The following is a 19107-nucleotide window of genomic DNA, read 5'->3' on the forward strand; positions in this document are numbered from 1 at the left end:
TCCAGTCACCTCCGCGTCCCTGAGCGGGACAAGCAGTAGAAAATGGATGGATGGATAATTTAAATGTTTTGTTTTTTTAATTTGTTATTTATTTATTTTAAGCTGTCCTGTTTCATGTCTATTTGTAATGGAACTTAATTTTTGTCATTATGGTCTTAAAATAGTCTGAAATTTGACTTGTTGAAACCTGCAGAGACTCTGCTTTTGTAATGATTACAGACATACCCAGAAAATGGTTGCAGCATACATGGAATACAAACATGCACAAAAAGAGTTATGCAGGATTCTCAGTTAATCATCTGCCTGGTTCTTTTCCCAGACAAATTATTTTCATGAAAGGCTGCTAGCCAATATGCACAATTTCTGCTTGATCAGATTCTGCGGCCGTAATTAGTAATACGTATTTATTATAAAAAAAACTTTTTGAAGTATGCATTTTTTGGGGTCTTGAGCACAGTAAGTGCAGCCTCTCTCCCATGAGCACACCTTCAGCGGTGAGGGGAAAAAAAGTGGGTTCTGTTGTAGATGCACTTTGGACTGTGTCTAAAATGCCCATAAAACGTGGTATATTTCTCCTGAATGTTTGAAAACATATCAATCAATTAATCAATCATATACTTTATTAGTCCCCGAGGGGAAATTCAGATTTTCAGCACATAGCAAACATCACAGGGAGGTGCATGATTGAATGAATGTGCAGTGAATGATGGAGTGTCCGTATAGTATATGCAAAATTTAAATAAGACTGTCTGCACCACCTTTGAATTGTACACACAGTTTTAGTAGATCACACGCAACATGCCCACTGATAGTACACACAGTTTTTACGCTGTTTAGTGAGTGGTATTAGGAGATCAGTAAATCAGGCGCAGAGAGCATAAGGGTCACACTGAAAACTACTATGCATATTTAAATTACTTAAATGTGTGTAACTATGATTAGAATTAAATACACATAAAATTAATATTTTTAATTTATTTTGTTAAAATTGTTTTCTCATTTGGCCCTCAATAGTTTTCAGCGTGACCCTAATTCTCTTTATATAATCTGTAGTGTGTAGTGTAATCTGTGAGAAGTGACATGTTCGTTTTCTAGGGATCCATCCAAGTGGAAAGTGGGAGATGTTGAACACTTGGGAAGGCTGCTGTTTTCTTTGTCCACAAAGCAGATTAACTCCATCCCGGTGGTGAGCACCCGACACCACCGACCAAATGAAATAACACCAGATGCGCCGTCTTAAATGAGACTGTAACATATGTTACTCTTGTTTAGGCAGTGTTGAACGAAGACACAGTGGAACAGGTCCTTGTGGGTCAGGAACGCTGGCAGGACAGTGTGGTGAGTGGAGTCTGCTTGCAGCGCTGCATGGACCAACATCACCAACAAGAGACGACGCAGAGTCTCATGCGAGGGATCGTAAAAGCACAAGGCAGGGATGCAAAAAGTTCTGCATTTTCATGTACTTTTAGGGCAGGGTTTCTAAAAACAATTTGGTTTCTTTGTTTCGTGTTGTACATTTAACCACTTTATAAAGGACAAAACATCAACAAACAGGAATCAGGCCCACTGTGGGTTTGCAAACAATAACTACACATTGTTGAAGTCACAAGAAATAGATTTTTCTGACAATCGGCAGTCAGGGACTTATTACGAATTTTACGAAATAGGTCTTCACCCTCAGTTTGGGAAACCCTGCCATAAATTGCTAAGAAATTGTTTAATGAAATGTAAACCTTTTTGAGAGGTTTTAAAGGCCTACTGAAATGCGATTTTCTTATTTAAACGGGGATAGCAGGTCCATTCTATGTGTCATACTTGATCATTTCGCGAGATTGCCATATTTTTGCTGAAAGGATTTAGTAGAGAACATCGACGATAAAGTTCGCAACTTTTGGTCGCTGATGAAAAAGCCTTGCCTGTACCGGAAGTAGCAGACGAGTAGCGTGACGTCACAGGTTGTGGAGCTCCTCACATCTGCACATTGTTTACAATCATGGCCAGCAGCAGCGAGAGCGATTCGGACCGAGAAAGCGCCGATTTCCCCATTAATTTGAGCGAGGATGAAAGACTCGTGGATGAGGAAAGTGAGAGTGAAGGACTAGAGGGCAGTGGGAGCGATTCAGATAGGGAAGATGCTGTGAGAGGCGGGTGGGACCTGATATTCAGCTGGAAATGACTAAAACAGTAAATAAACACAAGACATATATATACTCTATTAGCCACAACACAACCAGGCTTATATTTAAAATGCCACAAATTAATCCCACATAACAAACACCTCGCCCCTCCCGTCCATATAACCCGCCAATACAACTCAAACACCTGCACAACACACTCAATCCCACAGCCCAAAGTACCGTTCACCTCCCCAAAGTTCATAAAGCACATATATTTCCCCAAAGTCCCCAAAGTTACGTACGTGACATGCACATAGTGGCACGCACGTACGGGCAAGCGATCAAATGTTTGGAAGCCGCAGCTGCATGCGTACTCACGGTACCGCGTCTGCGCATCCAACTCAAAGTCCTCCTGGTAAGAGTCTCTGTTGTCCCAGTTCTCCACAGGCCAATTGTAAAGCTTGACTGTCATCTTCCGGGAATGTAAACAATGAAACACCGGCTGTGTTATCCGGCACAACAGTCAAAGGGTGCATTCTACGACGAGGGTGCGTTATCCGGCACAACACCTGCCGCAATACACCGCTTCCCACCTACAATTTTCTTCTTTGCTGTCTCCATTGTTCATTGAACAAATTGCAAAAGATTCACCAACACAGATGTCCAGAATACTGTGGAATTTTGTGATGAAAACAGACGACTTAATAGCTGGCCACCATGCTGTCCCAAAATGTCCTCTACAATCCGTGACGTCACGTCAAGACGTTTTCAGCAGGATATTTCACGCAAAATTTAAAATTGCACTTTAGTAAGCTAACCCGGCCGTATTGGCATGTGTTGCAATGTTAAGATTTCATCATTGATATATAAACTATCAGACTGCATGGTTGGTAGTAGTGGGTTTCAGTAGGCCTTTAAAGGGGGAACTGCACTTTTTGTAAAAAAAATGCCCATCGTTTGTGAGGCAAGAACAGAACACCCGTCTGTGCGTTCTAAATATTGAAACTGCTCGTAAGACTCAGCTAACAATGCAGATAATGAGAATACGATCTAGTCTGCCTATAAAGCCTTTTAGAGCAGCTCAAGCTAGCCAGTAGGTAATAGCTGGCTACTCGCTAGTGGTCAAAGTGTGAGTGAGGCGATATGTCACGACGCCAGAAAAGTAGTTCCTCTGTGTTAGCCCCCCCCCCCCTTTAATATGCTGGTCACAGCATGTAAATGGGGTATCGCTGGCATTTTTTGGATGTTTTAGACAGCTTCATAGGCGGAATAGATGAATCCCATTACCTGCATTGTTAGCCGTCTCATACTAGTAGTTTTTCACTATTTAGAATGCACAGAAAAGGGAAAGGAATGTGCTCTTGTCTCGCATAAGGATTGTTGAAGTTGGACAACATTCTAAAAAAAGGTGGAGTTCCCCTGTATTTAGTGTTGTTTGTACATCTTGGCGTATAGTCCCACGCTGTGCAGACATCAAAGGTACATTCCCCTCAGCGTGGACATCATCTCAGCTGAGGCACATGTCACAAATGGATATGAGAGACTGTGTCCAAGTCTTTGGTCAGGACGCGTCACTAAGCTCTGAGCAGCGCAAGGCACTGTGGGTCAAACTTAGGCAGGTCAGTAATGTTGCACACTCACATGATTTTAATTTGCTTATTGTTAAACGTGTTATATGTTTAAATCAGCTCTAAGGTGGGGTCGGGTAACAGAAGGGGGCTTATTAATTATATATTTGTATCCTGGCTAATTAAAGTCAAATTTCATTTGGCTGTAAAGCTATAAATGACACAAGAATGTGGCAAAAGACTCTGTACACCACTTCTCCCCAGTGTTGGCGTCACTCATGCAGCCCTATAACATTACGCAATCAACACCATACTTGACTGTAGGCAATACATAATTATCTTGTTCCTTATTTTTGGGTTGCTCTTCAGACATTAATGCATACTTGCCAACCCTCCCGAATTTTCCGGGAGACTCACGAAATTCAGCGCCTCTCCCGAAAACCTCCCGGGACAAACATTCTCCCGAAAATCTCCCGATTTTCAGCCGGAGCTGGAAGCCACGCCCCCTCCAGCTCCATGCGGACCTGAGTGAGGACAGCCTTTTTTCATGACGGGAGGACAACAGGGTGACAAGAACTAAATCATCCAGACTAGAGATAAATTGTATTATTATGTTTATTTTACCTAAAAATAAATATATTTATTAACTTAAAAAAAATAAAAATAAATAAATACATTTTTACTATATTTTGCTAAAAACATCAAAATTAATTGTATTTTTATTTGTATTTTTTTGTGACTCCTTATTACATCCAGCCATAGAATTATACATTAAAATAAACATAATAATTGATTTTAAATTATCATAATAATTCATTTAAAATGACCATATTTAATTATTAAAATAATTGCTTGTTCATCAACAACTTTAGCATTTTATTCATTACATTTTGAAACTCTCAGAAGCCAAGTTATGTTATATTCCTTAATATTTATTTATGCAAGTTTGAAGTATCAATTATCTAAACACAGTTTTGTTTGCATATTTTCAGGATATATATATATATATATATATATATATATATATATATATATATATATATATATATATATATATATATATATATATATATATATATATATATATATATATATGTGTATGAAATACTTGACTTGGTGAATTCTAGCTGTCAATATACTCCTCCACTCTTAACCACGCCCCCAACCACGCCCCGCCCCACCCCCAACCGCGCCCCGATACCCCACCTCCCGAAATCGGAGGTCTCAAGGTTGGCAAGTATGCATTAATGGCTGACAATGTTGCATCATTTTCAGTGGATAGTGAATCTATTTTGCTGTGTAAAATCTACACTGACTTCTCTAAAGCATATCCACATTTCTCCAATAAGATATTGCCTCTTGAGCAACTGTTAACTGTAATACAATTTTATGGCTAAAATGGAGATGTGCAAAATTCTGTAGAATACTGTAAATAAATATAGTAAACCCTCGTTTATTGATTCTGGGCCATTTCCGCAAAGTACGAATCATTACTTATAAACAGTGTTGGGACTAACGCGTTACAAAGTAACGCGTTACTGTAACGCCGTTAGTTTCGGCGGTAACTAGTAATCTAACGCGTTATTTTTTTATATTCAGTAACTCAGTTACCGTTACTACATGATGCGTTACTGCGTTATTTTACGTTACTTTTTATGTAGTATAAAGTGTGTTTTATCGGAGGGCTGCTGTGTCATCGTTCTGATTCTTCTTGTGTCACAAGCCGGAGAAGAGAGAGAGACACGCGCTCTGTGTGTGAGTGTGAGTGTGAGTTTGAGTGTGGGGAGGGAGGAGAGGGAGGAGAGGGGGCGTGTCTGATCATGGCGGAGCCAGAAGTCGAGTTTGCTAACATGGAGATATTTTCACTACTTTTCTTTTGTCGAGCACAAAGAAAATAACAATTTAGTTAAATGTAAATTGTGCTTTGGATCAAAGATGCCATCTACTGCCCAAAACAGCAATTCAAATCTGCTGAAACAAGCTACATAGCAACATGCTTCGACGAAGCTAGTAAGGAGAGATAGAGACTCCAATGACACTTCACCTCCACCACCACTTAAGGATTAACTCTGCCTCTGCTCATCTTTCAGCACTGAAGGTACACACACTCTGTCAATCAATGTTCCCTCTAATTTTTCATGTGTGTGAGCAAACGCAAAAACTCCCTGAGCATTCAGTGGAGCCCATGTGAGCAACATCACACGTGCACACTGTGGCTACACCAGCAGCACACCTGTCCCAAACCTGACTAAATAACAAGTTCAATCTCCATCCATCCATCCATTTTCTACCGCTTGTCCCTTTCGGGGTCGCTGGAGCCTATCTCAGCTGCATTCGGGCGGAAGGCTGGGTACACCCTGGACAAGTCCCAACCTCATCGCAGGGCCAACACAGATAGACAGACAACATTCTCTTATTATTATAATCAAATGACAGCAGTCATTTCCATTTCTAATATAAGTGTTTAGGCCCACTTACAATGACAATAACAAAAAATATTGTTTTTCATGAACTGCGTACTTGTATTGTTTGTCTGGGTGGAGGTCCTGCTTTGGAAATAGTTTGTACCCCTTTCAGACATTGCATTAAGTTTCCATTAAAACATTCACATGTTGCACAATGAGATGTAAGCAGGGGATCATGTGTACATTCCTGCAACTTCCTGTTTGTAAAAAATATATTTTTATTAGTATGTATTTAATATATTAAGAGCATTTAATGATTAATATTTATAAATTAAGATTCCTAATAAATGACACTAGAATAGGCACACATTTGATTGGTAAATAATAGAATAACGACCTGGAATTACACTTTATGTGTGGTGTTGGAGTTGTCCGACTTTTTGTGTGGCTGTAAACGCATCACTGGCTAAGTGCCATATGTGCATGTGTTGGCGCAAGTAAGAAAGAGCGAGCGGCTGCTGCTGATATAACAGTGATGTGTTTATGGCCGACAATAAAGAGTTTTGCTCAGTAAAGTGATGGATGGAATTCATGTCCTCAAAGCGTCTCGACAAACGTATTATTATATTTGAACAATGATGACGAAAATGGTTTTCTCTGTCGTGTCCGTGTCGTGTCGAAAATTGTTATGCGCTTATTTTTTTATTTGATTTTGTGCGTGGCATGGATTTGTCGTGCGCAGAGGACGCTTGAGCAGTGCGCAATTGCACAGGCGCGCTCCTTAGAGGGAACGTTGCTGTCAATTCTCTTATATACTCTTTCATTTTAGACTTCTAGAGTGTTTGATTATCACATCACTCTAAATGTATAGACTATAAAGTTCACAAACATAAAGAGGGATGCTAGTGGGCCAGGCCAATCTTTCCTTATCTCTAAACTAAAACTGGGGAAATGTGTAGTGTGTTCTGGGCTTCAGACATGATTTTGTGTCAGAATTTCTTGAGGAAAAAATGCCTGGTTAGGCTTTGTGTATGTAGTGTGTGCCTTTCTTGCTTTACAGCTATGCTGTTATTATGCTGTTTGTTACTTATGTATGTTATGTTGCAGCTATTTAAAATAGTTTTGTCAATTTGTTCTGGCCAGAAACAAATTGGCCTTTGTAACATATCTTTGTCTTTGTGTGTTGTATGTCGACCACATTGCTTAGCAGAGTTCAGTGATACAAATGTATGTCAAGTTGATCAACAGATTGTATTATTCTCCAGTGCAATAACAGTACTGAAATAAAGGCTAAAAGGGCATTAATTGGAGCTTTAAAAAAAAAAAAAGAAGAAAAAAAGAAGTAACTAAATAGTTACTTTTCACAGTAACGCATTACTTTTTGGTGTAAGTAACTGAGTTAGTAACTGAGTTACTTTTGAAATGAAGTAACTAGTAACTATAACTAGTTACTGTTTTTCAGTAACTAACCCAACACTGCTTATAAACCAAATATTTTCATAGCTCCAGTCTCTAAAAATTTTTTTCACAACTTTCTAAATATACTGTAGGTTTTAACATTATGAGAACCCTTGATATGAAATAACGGCCCATTGTCATTTTTATTCTCTTTTAATCTGTTTGATACAATTAAGTAATGCTGCTTGAGGCTGAGCCAATCAGTGGCCATGATACTGAAGAGGACGCTCCAATTGGTTTTGGTCTCACCTAGTGGCCAATGCTACTGTATTAATGATATTTTTTGTTCATTTAGCCTTGTTTATGCTTAAACGCTTCATTTAGGCCAAAAATACATACAATATGCTTTTAAATAACAACTACAAAATCCACGCGAGAGTGAAGAGACAAACTTTGAATGTGGTGATCGGGAGACGACTGAATCACAAAATATTAAAAACCTCTAATTAATTGATTAGATAATTAACAACTCTCAATTCAATTCGATTATGTTTCTTGGGTTGACAAATTAATTTAGAAACAATTATTGATCACAACCGATTCTCGCATTGTACCGTATTATGTGGTATATGAAATATAATATAAACCTGTTTAAAAAAAAAAGCGCGAAAAATGGCTTACTTATTTTTTAAAAATGCCATCCATCCATCCATCTCCTTCCGCTTATCCGAGGTCGGGTCGCGGGGGCAGCAGCCTAAGCAGGGAAGCCCAGACTTTCCTCTTCCCAGCCACTTCGTCCAGCTCTTCCCGGGGGATCCCGAGGCGTTCCCAGGCCAGCCAGGAGACATAGTCTTCCCAACGTGTCCTCGGTCTTCTCCGTGGTCTCCTACCGGTCGGACGTGCCCTAAACACCTCCCTAGGGAGGCGTTCGGGTGGCATCCTGACCAGATGCCCGAACCACCTCATCTGGCTCCTCTGGATGTGGAGGAGCAGCGGCTTTACTTTGAGCTCCCCCCGGATGACAGAGCTTCTCACCCTATCTCTAAGGGAGAGCCCCGCCACCCGGCGGAGGAAACTCATTTCGGCCGCTTGTACCTGTGATCTTGTCCTTTCGGTCATAACCCAAAGCTCATGACCATAGGTGAGGATGGAAACATAGATCGACCGGTAAATTGAGAGCTTCGCCTTCCGGCTCAGCTCCTTCTTCACCAAAACGGATCGATACAGCGTCCGCATTACTGAAGATACCGCACCGATCCGCCTGTCGATCTCACGATCCACTCTTCCCTCACTCGTGAACAAGACTCCGAGGTACTTGAACTCCTCCAGTTGGGGCAAGATCTCCTCCCCAACCCGGAGATGGCACTCCACCCTTTTCCGGGCGAGAACCATGGACTCGGACTTGGAGGTGCTGATTCTCATCCCAGTCGCTTCACACTCGGCTGCGAACCGATCCAGTGAGAGCTGAAGATCCTGGCCAGATGAAGCCATCAGGACCATGTCATCTGCAAAAAGCAGAGACCTAATCCTGCAGCCACCAAACCGGATCCCCTCAACGCCCTGACTGCGCCTAGAAATTCTGTCCATAAAAGTTATGAACAGAATCGGTGACAAAGGGCAGCCTTGGCGGAGTCCAACCCTCACTGAAAACGTGTCCGACTTACTGCCGGCAATGCGGACCAAGCTCTGACACTGATCGTACAGGGAGCGGACCGCCACAATCAGACAGTCCGATACCCCATACTCTCTGAGCACTCCCCACAGGACTTCCCGAGGGACACGGTCGAATGCCTTCTCCAAGTCCACAAAGCACATGTAGACTGGTTGGGCAAACTCCCATGCACCCTCAAGGACCCTGCCGAGAGTATAGAGCTGGTCCACAGTTCCACGACCAGGACGAAAACCACACTGTATTCCTGACAATTATGAACCAATTCAAAATCATCCATCCATCCAAAATCAAAATCAAAATCATAATAAATAATAATCGTGATTTGGATGTAAATTCATTTTTCTGGCACCTCTATAAAATACAGTGATTATTATTAAAACATTTTTTAAAATACTGAACTTTAAAAATGAAATTATTTTAGTTTTCAATTTACACCTCCCTGGTTGTATCAATCTAAACCAAACTAAACTCTACACACAGCACAGTGTACCCAATGATGTGTCCAGTAAATGTAGCAGTCCATTAGGTCTCCGTGACCTGAGAGCCAGAAACAGATGGTGGTGTTGCCTAAAGCTGTGTGAAGTTTAATTACCAACATCTGTCTGCGACTGAAATGTTGCTGTTCTCTGACCACTGCAGGCGTTCAGTCCAGTGAGTGAGCTCAGAGCAGATGAAGTTCTGGCTCTTGGCTCTCTGGCGACTGAGATGACAGTCAGAGAACTGCATGACATCTCTTTGACCGATGACAGTTTTTGGGCCCATTTGGGGACTCTGACACGGTGGAGCCCCAGGAAGGTAAACTGAATGTGGACTTGAAGTTAATGCACATTGACTCATACAGAGGCAAATGTGTGTGTTACTGTCTGGCTTTTTCAGATGAGAGCTGTCATTTCGGGAATGATGCGCAAGCGCAACCTGAAGATTGAGCAGTTATCTGCCGTTGATCTGGCGACATTTGGCCATCTAATCTGTGGGTTTAATCCCTCAGAAATGACAAGACTGGACCCTTACAACCTCAGGTCAGCCAATTAATCACTGCATGATTGTCAACGTACGCACAGACACATTTAGAAAGACACTAAGCGGTGTGAAGGCTTCAGCCAGGGTGGATAGAATGTGGCCTGGATATTAACACTATGAGTCTGATTTACTCAATCAATCAAAGTTTACTTATGTAGCCCTAAATCACGAGTGTCTCAAAGGGCTGCACAAGTCACAACAACATCCTTGGCTCAGATCCCACATCAGGGCAAGAAAAAAACTGAACCCAATGGGATGACAATGAGAAACCTTGGAGGGGACCGCAGATGTGTCAAACGGTAGAAAATGGATGGATGGATGGATGGATATATATATATATATATATATATATATATATATATATATATATATATATATATATATATATATATATATATATATAATGTATGTATGTATGTATGTATGTATTGCAGTTCACCATCGTAGTGGCAACGTTTCCCACAGCGTAAAAAGTTGTGTTTCAGATTGCACTGGAAGAGCGCTTCGCATAGTCCAAAAAAAGTGACACAGAAAATAGTTGTCTGCTGCATGATCCAAAAAGTAACAAAACACCACAGTTTGGAGAATGGAAACATTCATGTGGAGGGAAATGAGTGTCTCCATTGTGACAGCCTGTAGAACACTCTAAATCAGGGGTGCTCACACTTTTTCTGCAGGCGAGCTACTTTTCAATTGATCAAGTCATGGGGATCTACCTCATTCATATATATAATTTATATTTACTTATTTATGAAATATATGTTTTTGTTAACAAGTTAAAGGTGTTTAATGATAGTGCAAGCATTTTTAACACATATAGTTAATATTGTTAATACATTAAAGGTGTTTAATGATAATACAAGTATGTTTAATACATATAGTTAATATTGTTAACAAGTTAAAGGTGTTTAAAGATAATGCAAGCATGTTTAACACATATAGTTAATATTGTTAACAAGTTAAAGGTGGTTAAAAATAATACAAGCATGTTTAACACAAATAGTTAATATTGTTAACAACTTACAGGTGGTTAAAGATAAAACAAACATGTTTAACACATATAGTTAATATTGTTAACAACTTAAAGGTGGTTAAAGATAATACAAGCATGTTTAACACATATAGTTAATATTGTTAACAAGTTAAAGGTGGTTAAAGATAATACAAGCATGTTTAACACATATAGATTCCTTTCTTTCATGAAGACAAGAATATAAGTTGGTGTATTACCTGATTGTGATGACTTGCATTGATTGGAATCAGACAGTGGTGATGATAACGTCCGCATTTTCGAATGGAGGAGAAAAAAAGTCCTCCTTTCTGTCCAATACCACATGAAAGTGGTTGGTTTTTGGCATCTTATTTGTCCAGCTTCCGTACTCCTTTGTATACACTTTACAAGAAATACATTGTCGGCAAACTCCGTAGCTTGCTAGCTTGTGCACGCCAGCTTTCTGAGACTCTTATTTTGGTAGCGCAGGCAGGATGAAGCAGAGCTTTTATTGTGCAACTGTGCAGTCGGTCTTTGGAGTTTTGACGACAGGTACGGCGCCAGAGTCTGTTGAAATAAAGTGTTTCTCGTCTTCCAGTCGGTAATTTTAATGAGCTGGCAGCAGCCAGCGTCATCTCAGAAGACCCTCGGGTGCCGTGAATGTCAATCAAGTGACGAAAGTGACGTCATAGTGAAGATTTATGATCGCTCATTTTTAGGACTATTTTTTTAATGCCTGGCTGGTGATCGACTGACACACCCTCCGAGATCGACCGGCAGATCGCGATCGACGTAATGAGCACCCCTGCTCTAAATCATTTACGTAAATAGGGTGATTTGCACAATGTTTGCACTTGTTATCAATTGCGCAAGCAGTCTTAGTAGATCACCCATTACACGGCCACTGACAGTATGCACATTTTTTTAGTTTGCACATGTTGTTTAGCAACTGGTATTTTGGATCTTAGTAGATCAGGCCAGTGGTTCTCAACCTTTTTTCAGTGAACATGTTTTTAATTCAAGTACCCCCTAATCAGAGCAAAGCATTTTTGGTTGAAAAAAAAGAGATAAATAAGTAAAATACAGCACTATGTCATCAGTTTCTGACTTATTAAATTGTATAACAGTGCAAAATATTGCTCATTTGTAGTGGTCTTTCTTGAACTATTTGGAAAAAAGATATAAAAATAACAAAAAACTTGTTGAAAAATAAACAAGTGATTCAATTATAAATAAAGATTTCTACACATTGAAGTAAGTGCCCTCTTTGAGGATTGTGATAGAGATCCATCTGGATTCATGAACTTAATTCTAAACATTTCTTCACAAAAAAAGAAATCTTTAACATCAATATTTATGGAACATGTCCACAAAAAATCTAGCTGTCAACACTGAATATTGCATTGTTGCATTTCTTTTCAGTTCTTTTTGACAGACATTTTAGTGAGAAACCTGAGCTTGTGCTTTACTGAGTTTATGAACTTACATTCATATTTTGTTGAAGTATTATTCAATAAATATATTTATGAAAGGATTTTTGAATTGTTGCTATTTTTAGAATATAAAAAAAAAAAACTCACGTACCCCTTGGCATACCTTCAAGTTCCCCCAGGGGTACGCGTACCCCCATTTGAGAACCACTGGATCAGGCCTTTAGTCCTGGCAAACAGGAGTTTAAAGAAATTTTGCGTCTATAAAAATGAAGACAATTTAGATAAAACTTTTCTATTTCACTAGATTTTATTTAGATGTGCATTAAAGTCTAAATGTGCCACCTGAAAGTTTCATGTACATTTCCTCTGAACGCACAAACTAGTTTTAAGCTGAAACTAATTAACACACAAACAAGGCTAAAAAAGATGTTCCAATATAGTGGAGCATTCACAAGCTTCCTGTAAATATTTTGCATATGCTCAGAGGACTGAATCCCCAAACTTTCTTTTTGAAATGGCAGCATGGCGGTCGGATTCCTACGAGAGATGTCCCTGCCATGCACAGAACAGCAGATGGAGGCTTTGACGAACCGTTTGTCCAGAGCTGAGGCCTTTGGTCCAGCAAATGCTTGGGGACCTGAAGTTTTCACTGAAATTGGGACACTGGCAGGTACAGATGAATGTAATATCCCAAAGGATGCTAACTTTTTGTTGCCAACCTTTGATGGTTACTTATCCAGAGTGAGGAAGAAGAGAGAAGAAAATGACAATTCTTTGACGGATTGAAACAATTAAAAAACAAACCTTGGGGTTTGAGAGTGGAAAAGTTGAGAACATCTCTATTTCGAGCCACATTAATTATCTAACTACCATGTTTGTGAAACTTCTGTATGCCTAGCGGGCCTGGAAGACATTGTTTTGTCAGCTCTGACACAAGAGCAAGTGGAAGGAATCACCACTGAAGCAATCAGCCTGCTGTCACCAAAAAAGATGGCAGTGAGTTTTACCTTTGACTTGTCTTTGCAAGCACTTAATGTCAAGCAGATGTTAACTACAGGACATGTCAAGCCTTTGTGTTTTGTACACATGGTGGGAAATCATTCCCAATCTCTATATGGGACAAGAACACACATGCCGTTCCCTTTTCTGTGCATTCTAAATAGTAAAACACTGCTAGTAAGAGGCGGCTAACAACACAATCTACCCTGCCAACACAACTCTCGAAAAAAAAACTTCCAATACTTTTATATACATGCTGTAAGTATGTATATTATGTAGTAACAGGCACATTCACAATAACATGTCATATTTACAGTATTTTGCTCATTTTAAGCAATACTTTAACTTCTTTCCTGGTCGCATTGATTTCACAGAGTGCGTAGCAATGGTGGCATTTGTTGCTAAGTTTCAAATAAGACTTAGACTTAGACTTAGACTTCCTTTTTATTGTCATTCAAATTTGAACTTTACAGTACAGTTAAGAACGAAATGTTGTTGCATTAGCTCGTTGTAGTGCAGCATAAAAGAGCAATAAGGTGCAGATATAAATAAATAGATTACTGTACAGATAAATATATTGCACTTTTGCATATGCAGCCACGTTTATGGATGTATGTTATATTGTCTTTATAGTCCAGCGAGTTTATCTATTTATGGGGGGAATTGAGGGGATTATTATGATGCGTTCAAGAGTCTTATGGCCTGAGGGAAGAAGCTGTTACAGAACCTGGAGGTTCTGCTACGGAGGCTGCGAAACCTCTTTCTAGAGTCCAGCAGTGAAAACAGTCCTTGGTGGGGGTGGGAGGAGTCTCTGCAGATTTTCTGAGCCCTGGTCAGGCAGCGGCTTTTTGCGATCTCCCGGATAGGAGGAAGATGAGTCCTGATGATCTTTTCCGCCGTCCTCACCACTCTCTGGAGAGACTTCCAGTCTGAGTAATAAGAACATGAAACAGTGACTTACAGTATTCACTCCCATTGGGGTGCTGACTGATGGGATGCTTGTATATTTTAGCTCTTGTGCTCTCCTTGAACGGTTAAATTCAGAATAATCCTCACTCCTCAGATAAAAAATGCTCCCTAGCGATGTTGAAATGGTCTTATACTGCGTTCTATTTGTTGAGAGTGCATTTGAGAGCCCATCCATCCATCCATCTCCTTCCGCTTATCCGAGGTCGGGTCGCGGGGGCAGCAGCCTAAGCAGGGAAGCCCAAACTTCCCTCTCCCCAGCCACCTCGTCCAGCTCCTCCCGGGGGATCCCGAGGCGTTCCCAGGCCAGCCGGTAGACATAGTCTTCCCAACGTGTCCTGGGTCTTCCTCGTGGCCTCCTACCGGTCGGACGTGCCCTAAACACCTCCCTAGGGAGGCGTTCGGGTGGCATCCTGACCAGATGCCCGAACCACCTCATCTGGCTCCTCTGGATGTGGAGGAGCAGCGGCTTTACTTTGAGCTCCCCCCGGATGACAGAGCTTCTCACCCTATCTCTAAGGGAGAGCCCCGCCACCCGGCGGAGGAAACTCATTTCGGCCGCTTGTACCCGTGATCTTGTCCTTTCGGTCATAACCCAAAGCTCATGACCATAGGTGAGGATGGGAACGTAGATCGACCGGTAAATTGAGAGCTTTGCCTTCCGGCTCAGCTCCTTCTTCACCACAACGGATCGATACAGCGTCCGCATTACTGAAGATGCCGCACCGATCCGCCTGTCTATCTCACGATCCACTCTTCCCTCACTCGTGAACAAGACTCCGAGGTACTTGAACTCCTCCACTTGGGGCAAGATCTCCTCCCCAACCCGGAGATGGCACTCCACCCTTTTTCGCATTTGAGAGCCATATAGTATCAATTTGGAAGCGTGTGGATTTTCAAACCTGACCAACTTCTCAGCTTGGAGTCACAACATTCAACTATACAGGTGAGATGAAGGATTTATAACCCAGCATTACCTTTTACAAAGGAAATACAGCAGAAGCAGCTCAAGTTCCTTCTTCTTCTTTATTTTATGGTGGTGCGTAACCAGGGAGGAGTAGTGTGAGCAAGGCGATGTGTCACAACTCACAGAGTAGTTCTGTGTTAGCTCCTACAATAACAATGTCGCAATAGCTTGGTTAATATGCAGGTCATGGCATGTAAATGAATCCTTTTTGGCTGTTTTTGGATGTTTTTTTTTAGAACGCATTATAAGTGCAATCGATGAATCCCATATACTGTAACTGCATTGCTGGCCGCCTCACGCAAACAGTTTTTCACTATTGCACTAATGCACGTAAAAGGAAAAGACCTGTTTATAGGAATTGTGGATGATGGGCAAAAATCCCCAAAAATGCAGTTCCCTTTCATGGGGTTAATGTTGACGTTGACTTTTCCTGCTAGGTGGTGTTTAGTGCCATCCAGTTGTCCTGGCTGAGTGCCGAGCAGGCGTGGGCCATCACTGAGGAGCAGTGGACTGAGCTGGACAACGCACAAAGACACGCTGTAGGACTGGCTCGCTATGAAGGAGATGTTCTGCTAGAGCCAAGAGGTATCTATACTACCGCCCGAACAATGGTGATAAAAACTCATTTAACCTCTATCATAATAGTGTTCATATCATAGGCGCCGATCCAGTGGGTGCTTCGGGGCCCGAGCACCCACGTGGGATCGATGGCAATTTTCAATTTTTTAAATAATTTTTGGAATTTAGTTTTGTGATGAGGTTGGTCCGTTTTTACACAATTAAAAAGTCTCAAATCATATAGTCTATAATTACCAAAGCCTAACCAAGATTATATTGTGCACAATAATGAACTAATGACATAATCACACTGCCCACCAGTGAATGAAGAGCATACGTATTCAACAGCCATACATGTCATACTAAGGGTGGCAGTATGAACAATGCCAACACTGTCATAAATATGTGCCATATAGTGAAACCACACTAAACAACAATGACTAACACATTTTGGAAGAATATTTGCAACGCAACACAACATAAACGCTACAGAACAAATTTCCAGAATTCCCTGCAGCACCAACTCTTCCGTTACGCCACAATATAAACAAACGTCGTTAATGGATCTACACCTAACATTCACTGTAATGATACCACGTACAATAGCGTATCTAGTCGATACTAGTATGATTACATTGATATTTTTTAACATCACAAAATCTTCATTCGTTTAAAAAAAAATTATATTATGTTTATAAACTCAGGAAATATGTCCCTGGACACATGAGGACTTTGAATATGACCAATGTATGATCCTGTAACTACTTGGTATCAGATTGATACCCAAACAACAGAAGAAAAAGTGATTATTACATTTTAACAGAAGTGTAGATAGAACATGTTAAGAGATAAAGTAAGCAGATATTAACAGTAAATGATCAAGTAGATTAATAATTCATTTTCTACCACTTGTCCTTATTGATTTTGACAAAATAATAGGATGATAAATTATACAATATGTTACTGCATACGTCAGCAGACTAATTATGAGTCTTTGTTTGTTTACTTACTACTAAAAGACAAGTTGTCTTGTAAGTTCACTATTTTATGTAAGGACAAATGCAATAAGTAACATATGTTTAATGTATCCTAAGATTTTTTTTGTTAAAATAAAGCCAATAATGACATTTTTTTGTGGTCCCCTTTATTTAGAAAAGTACCGAAAAGTATCAAAATACTTTTGGTACCGGTACCAAAATATTGGTATCGGGACAACACTAATACACACACACAGAGCACCCACTGGCAGAAATGTAGATCGGCGCCTATGGTTCATATAACCTCAAGTTTGTCTCTAAGCAACGACTGTCATTTTTTGTGTTGTGTGAAGCCAGCACTCATGAACGTTACCTCTGCCTCCGCAGGGAGAAACTCCGCTGCAGCAGCCCTCAACACTTTAAGCTTTTTGGCCCCAAGTCTCTGGTTATGGCATCTATTTTGAATTGAAATTAAAATACTTTTAATCACATTTAATCAGCGCCTGACCCCTCCACAGACTTGTATTGGAAATAAATATTTTGGAGGGTTCTGTTGCTTGTGTAAGTCTTGGTCCTTTTAGTTTACTATGTACATTGTTATTTTTGTAAAATGTTATTTAAGTGCTAGAAAATGTAATGATTCAATATTTGAAACACATTTAAAAAAAATTACAACTACAATCTATTTCCACTGTTGAAATACACACAGTTATAATTACCAGGATTACACAGCATTTAAAAGTATTTTTTCATAGAAAAATACTGTAGTCCAATTTACTGTAACATTACAACACAATATTTTGAACTTATGATATCATTATATTTCCCGACCGTTATCTGTCATTTCACAGTAAACACTGCAATCATACAATTGTCATTTGTAATATTACACTACTTTTCGGACGTGCTGTAATGAAACAACTGGAAATGTGTGATGCATTACATTGTATCGTCGTATGCATGTTCGAAATAAACTGAGACTGAACTGAACTGAACAATAAATCATTGTGAAGTAAACTGATTTGTCTCTTAAGGTGTTCTGTAAACTACGTTGCACACTCTTGTACAGTAAGTGACAGTATGCTGTCAAAACGAGAGAGTAATAACTATAAAAAATACATTTGTGAAGTTACAGCATTTAATTGTGACTTTACTGTGATTAACCGTAAAATCACAGCTATGCAGGTACAATAAATTGATGTAAAATATATTTCACAGTAAAATACTGTAAAAGTATTGCAAATATTAGCCACTAATTTGCTGTGAATATACAATGAAAATGTTAACGGTGCATATTAGATATTTGTTTTGAAGAAAATGTGGTGGTTACACATACAACTTTATTCAAAAGCAAGTTTGAACTAAGTTTTGGCAAAACACATGGAGATGCTGACGGATACAGAATTTTCACATTTTGTTCTTAAAGGGGAACATTATCACAATTTCAGAATTGTTAAAACCATTAAAAAACAGTTCCCAGTGGCTTATTATATTTTTCGAAGTTTTTTTCAAAATTTTACCCATCAATATCCCTAAAAAAAGCTTCAAAGTGCCTGATTTTAACCATCGTTATATACACCCGTCCATTTTCCTGTGACGTCACATAGTGAAGCCAACACAAACAAACATGGCGGAAAGAACAGCAAGCTATGGCGACATTAGCTCGGATTCAGACTCGGATTTCAGCGGCTTAAGCGATTCAACAGATTACGAATGTATTGAAACGGATGGTTGTAGAGTGGAGGCAGGTAGCGAAAACGAAATTGAAGAAGAAACTGAAGCTATTGAGCCATATCGGTTTGAACCGTATGCAAGCGAAACCGACGAAAACGACACGACAGCCAGCGACACGGGAGAAAGCGAGGACGAATTCGGCGATCGCCTTCTAACCAACGATTGGTATGTGTTTGTTTGGCATTAAAGGAAACTAACAACTATGAACTAGGTTTACAGCATATGAAATACGTTTGGCAACAACATGCACTTTGAGAGTGCAGACAGCCCAATTTTCATCAATTAATATATTCTGTAGACAT

At 40.0% G+C, this 19107-nt stretch overlaps 1 protein-coding gene across 1 annotated transcript in view; it reads left to right on the forward strand.

The window, feature by feature from the left end:
* The window catches only part of LOC133608209 (stereocilin), a 50812-nt gene extending 32831 nt beyond the window's left edge, over nucleotides 1–17981 (forward strand). Inside the window, exons 21-29 of the mRNA XM_061963414.2 lie at nucleotides 1096–1186; nucleotides 1273–1444; nucleotides 3573–3736; nucleotides 9800–9955; nucleotides 10037–10179; nucleotides 13126–13274; nucleotides 13503–13600; nucleotides 15974–16121; nucleotides 17459–17981. Of these exons, the coding sequence (XP_061819398.2) occupies nucleotides 1096–1186; nucleotides 1273–1444; nucleotides 3573–3736; nucleotides 9800–9955; nucleotides 10037–10179; nucleotides 13126–13274; nucleotides 13503–13600; nucleotides 15974–16121; nucleotides 17459–17535 (1198 nt within the window). The 3' untranslated portion in view covers nucleotides 17536–17981. The remainder of the gene's footprint in view (nucleotides 1–1095; nucleotides 1187–1272; nucleotides 1445–3572; nucleotides 3737–9799; nucleotides 9956–10036; nucleotides 10180–13125; nucleotides 13275–13502; nucleotides 13601–15973; nucleotides 16122–17458) is intronic.
* Nucleotides 17982–19107: the final 1126 nt, after the last annotated feature.

Source organism: Nerophis lumbriciformis, linkage group LG06 (genome assembly GCF_033978685.3).
Source record: "Nerophis lumbriciformis linkage group LG06, RoL_Nlum_v2.1, whole genome shotgun sequence".
NCBI lineage: Eukaryota > Metazoa > Chordata > Actinopteri > Syngnathiformes > Syngnathidae > Nerophis > Nerophis lumbriciformis.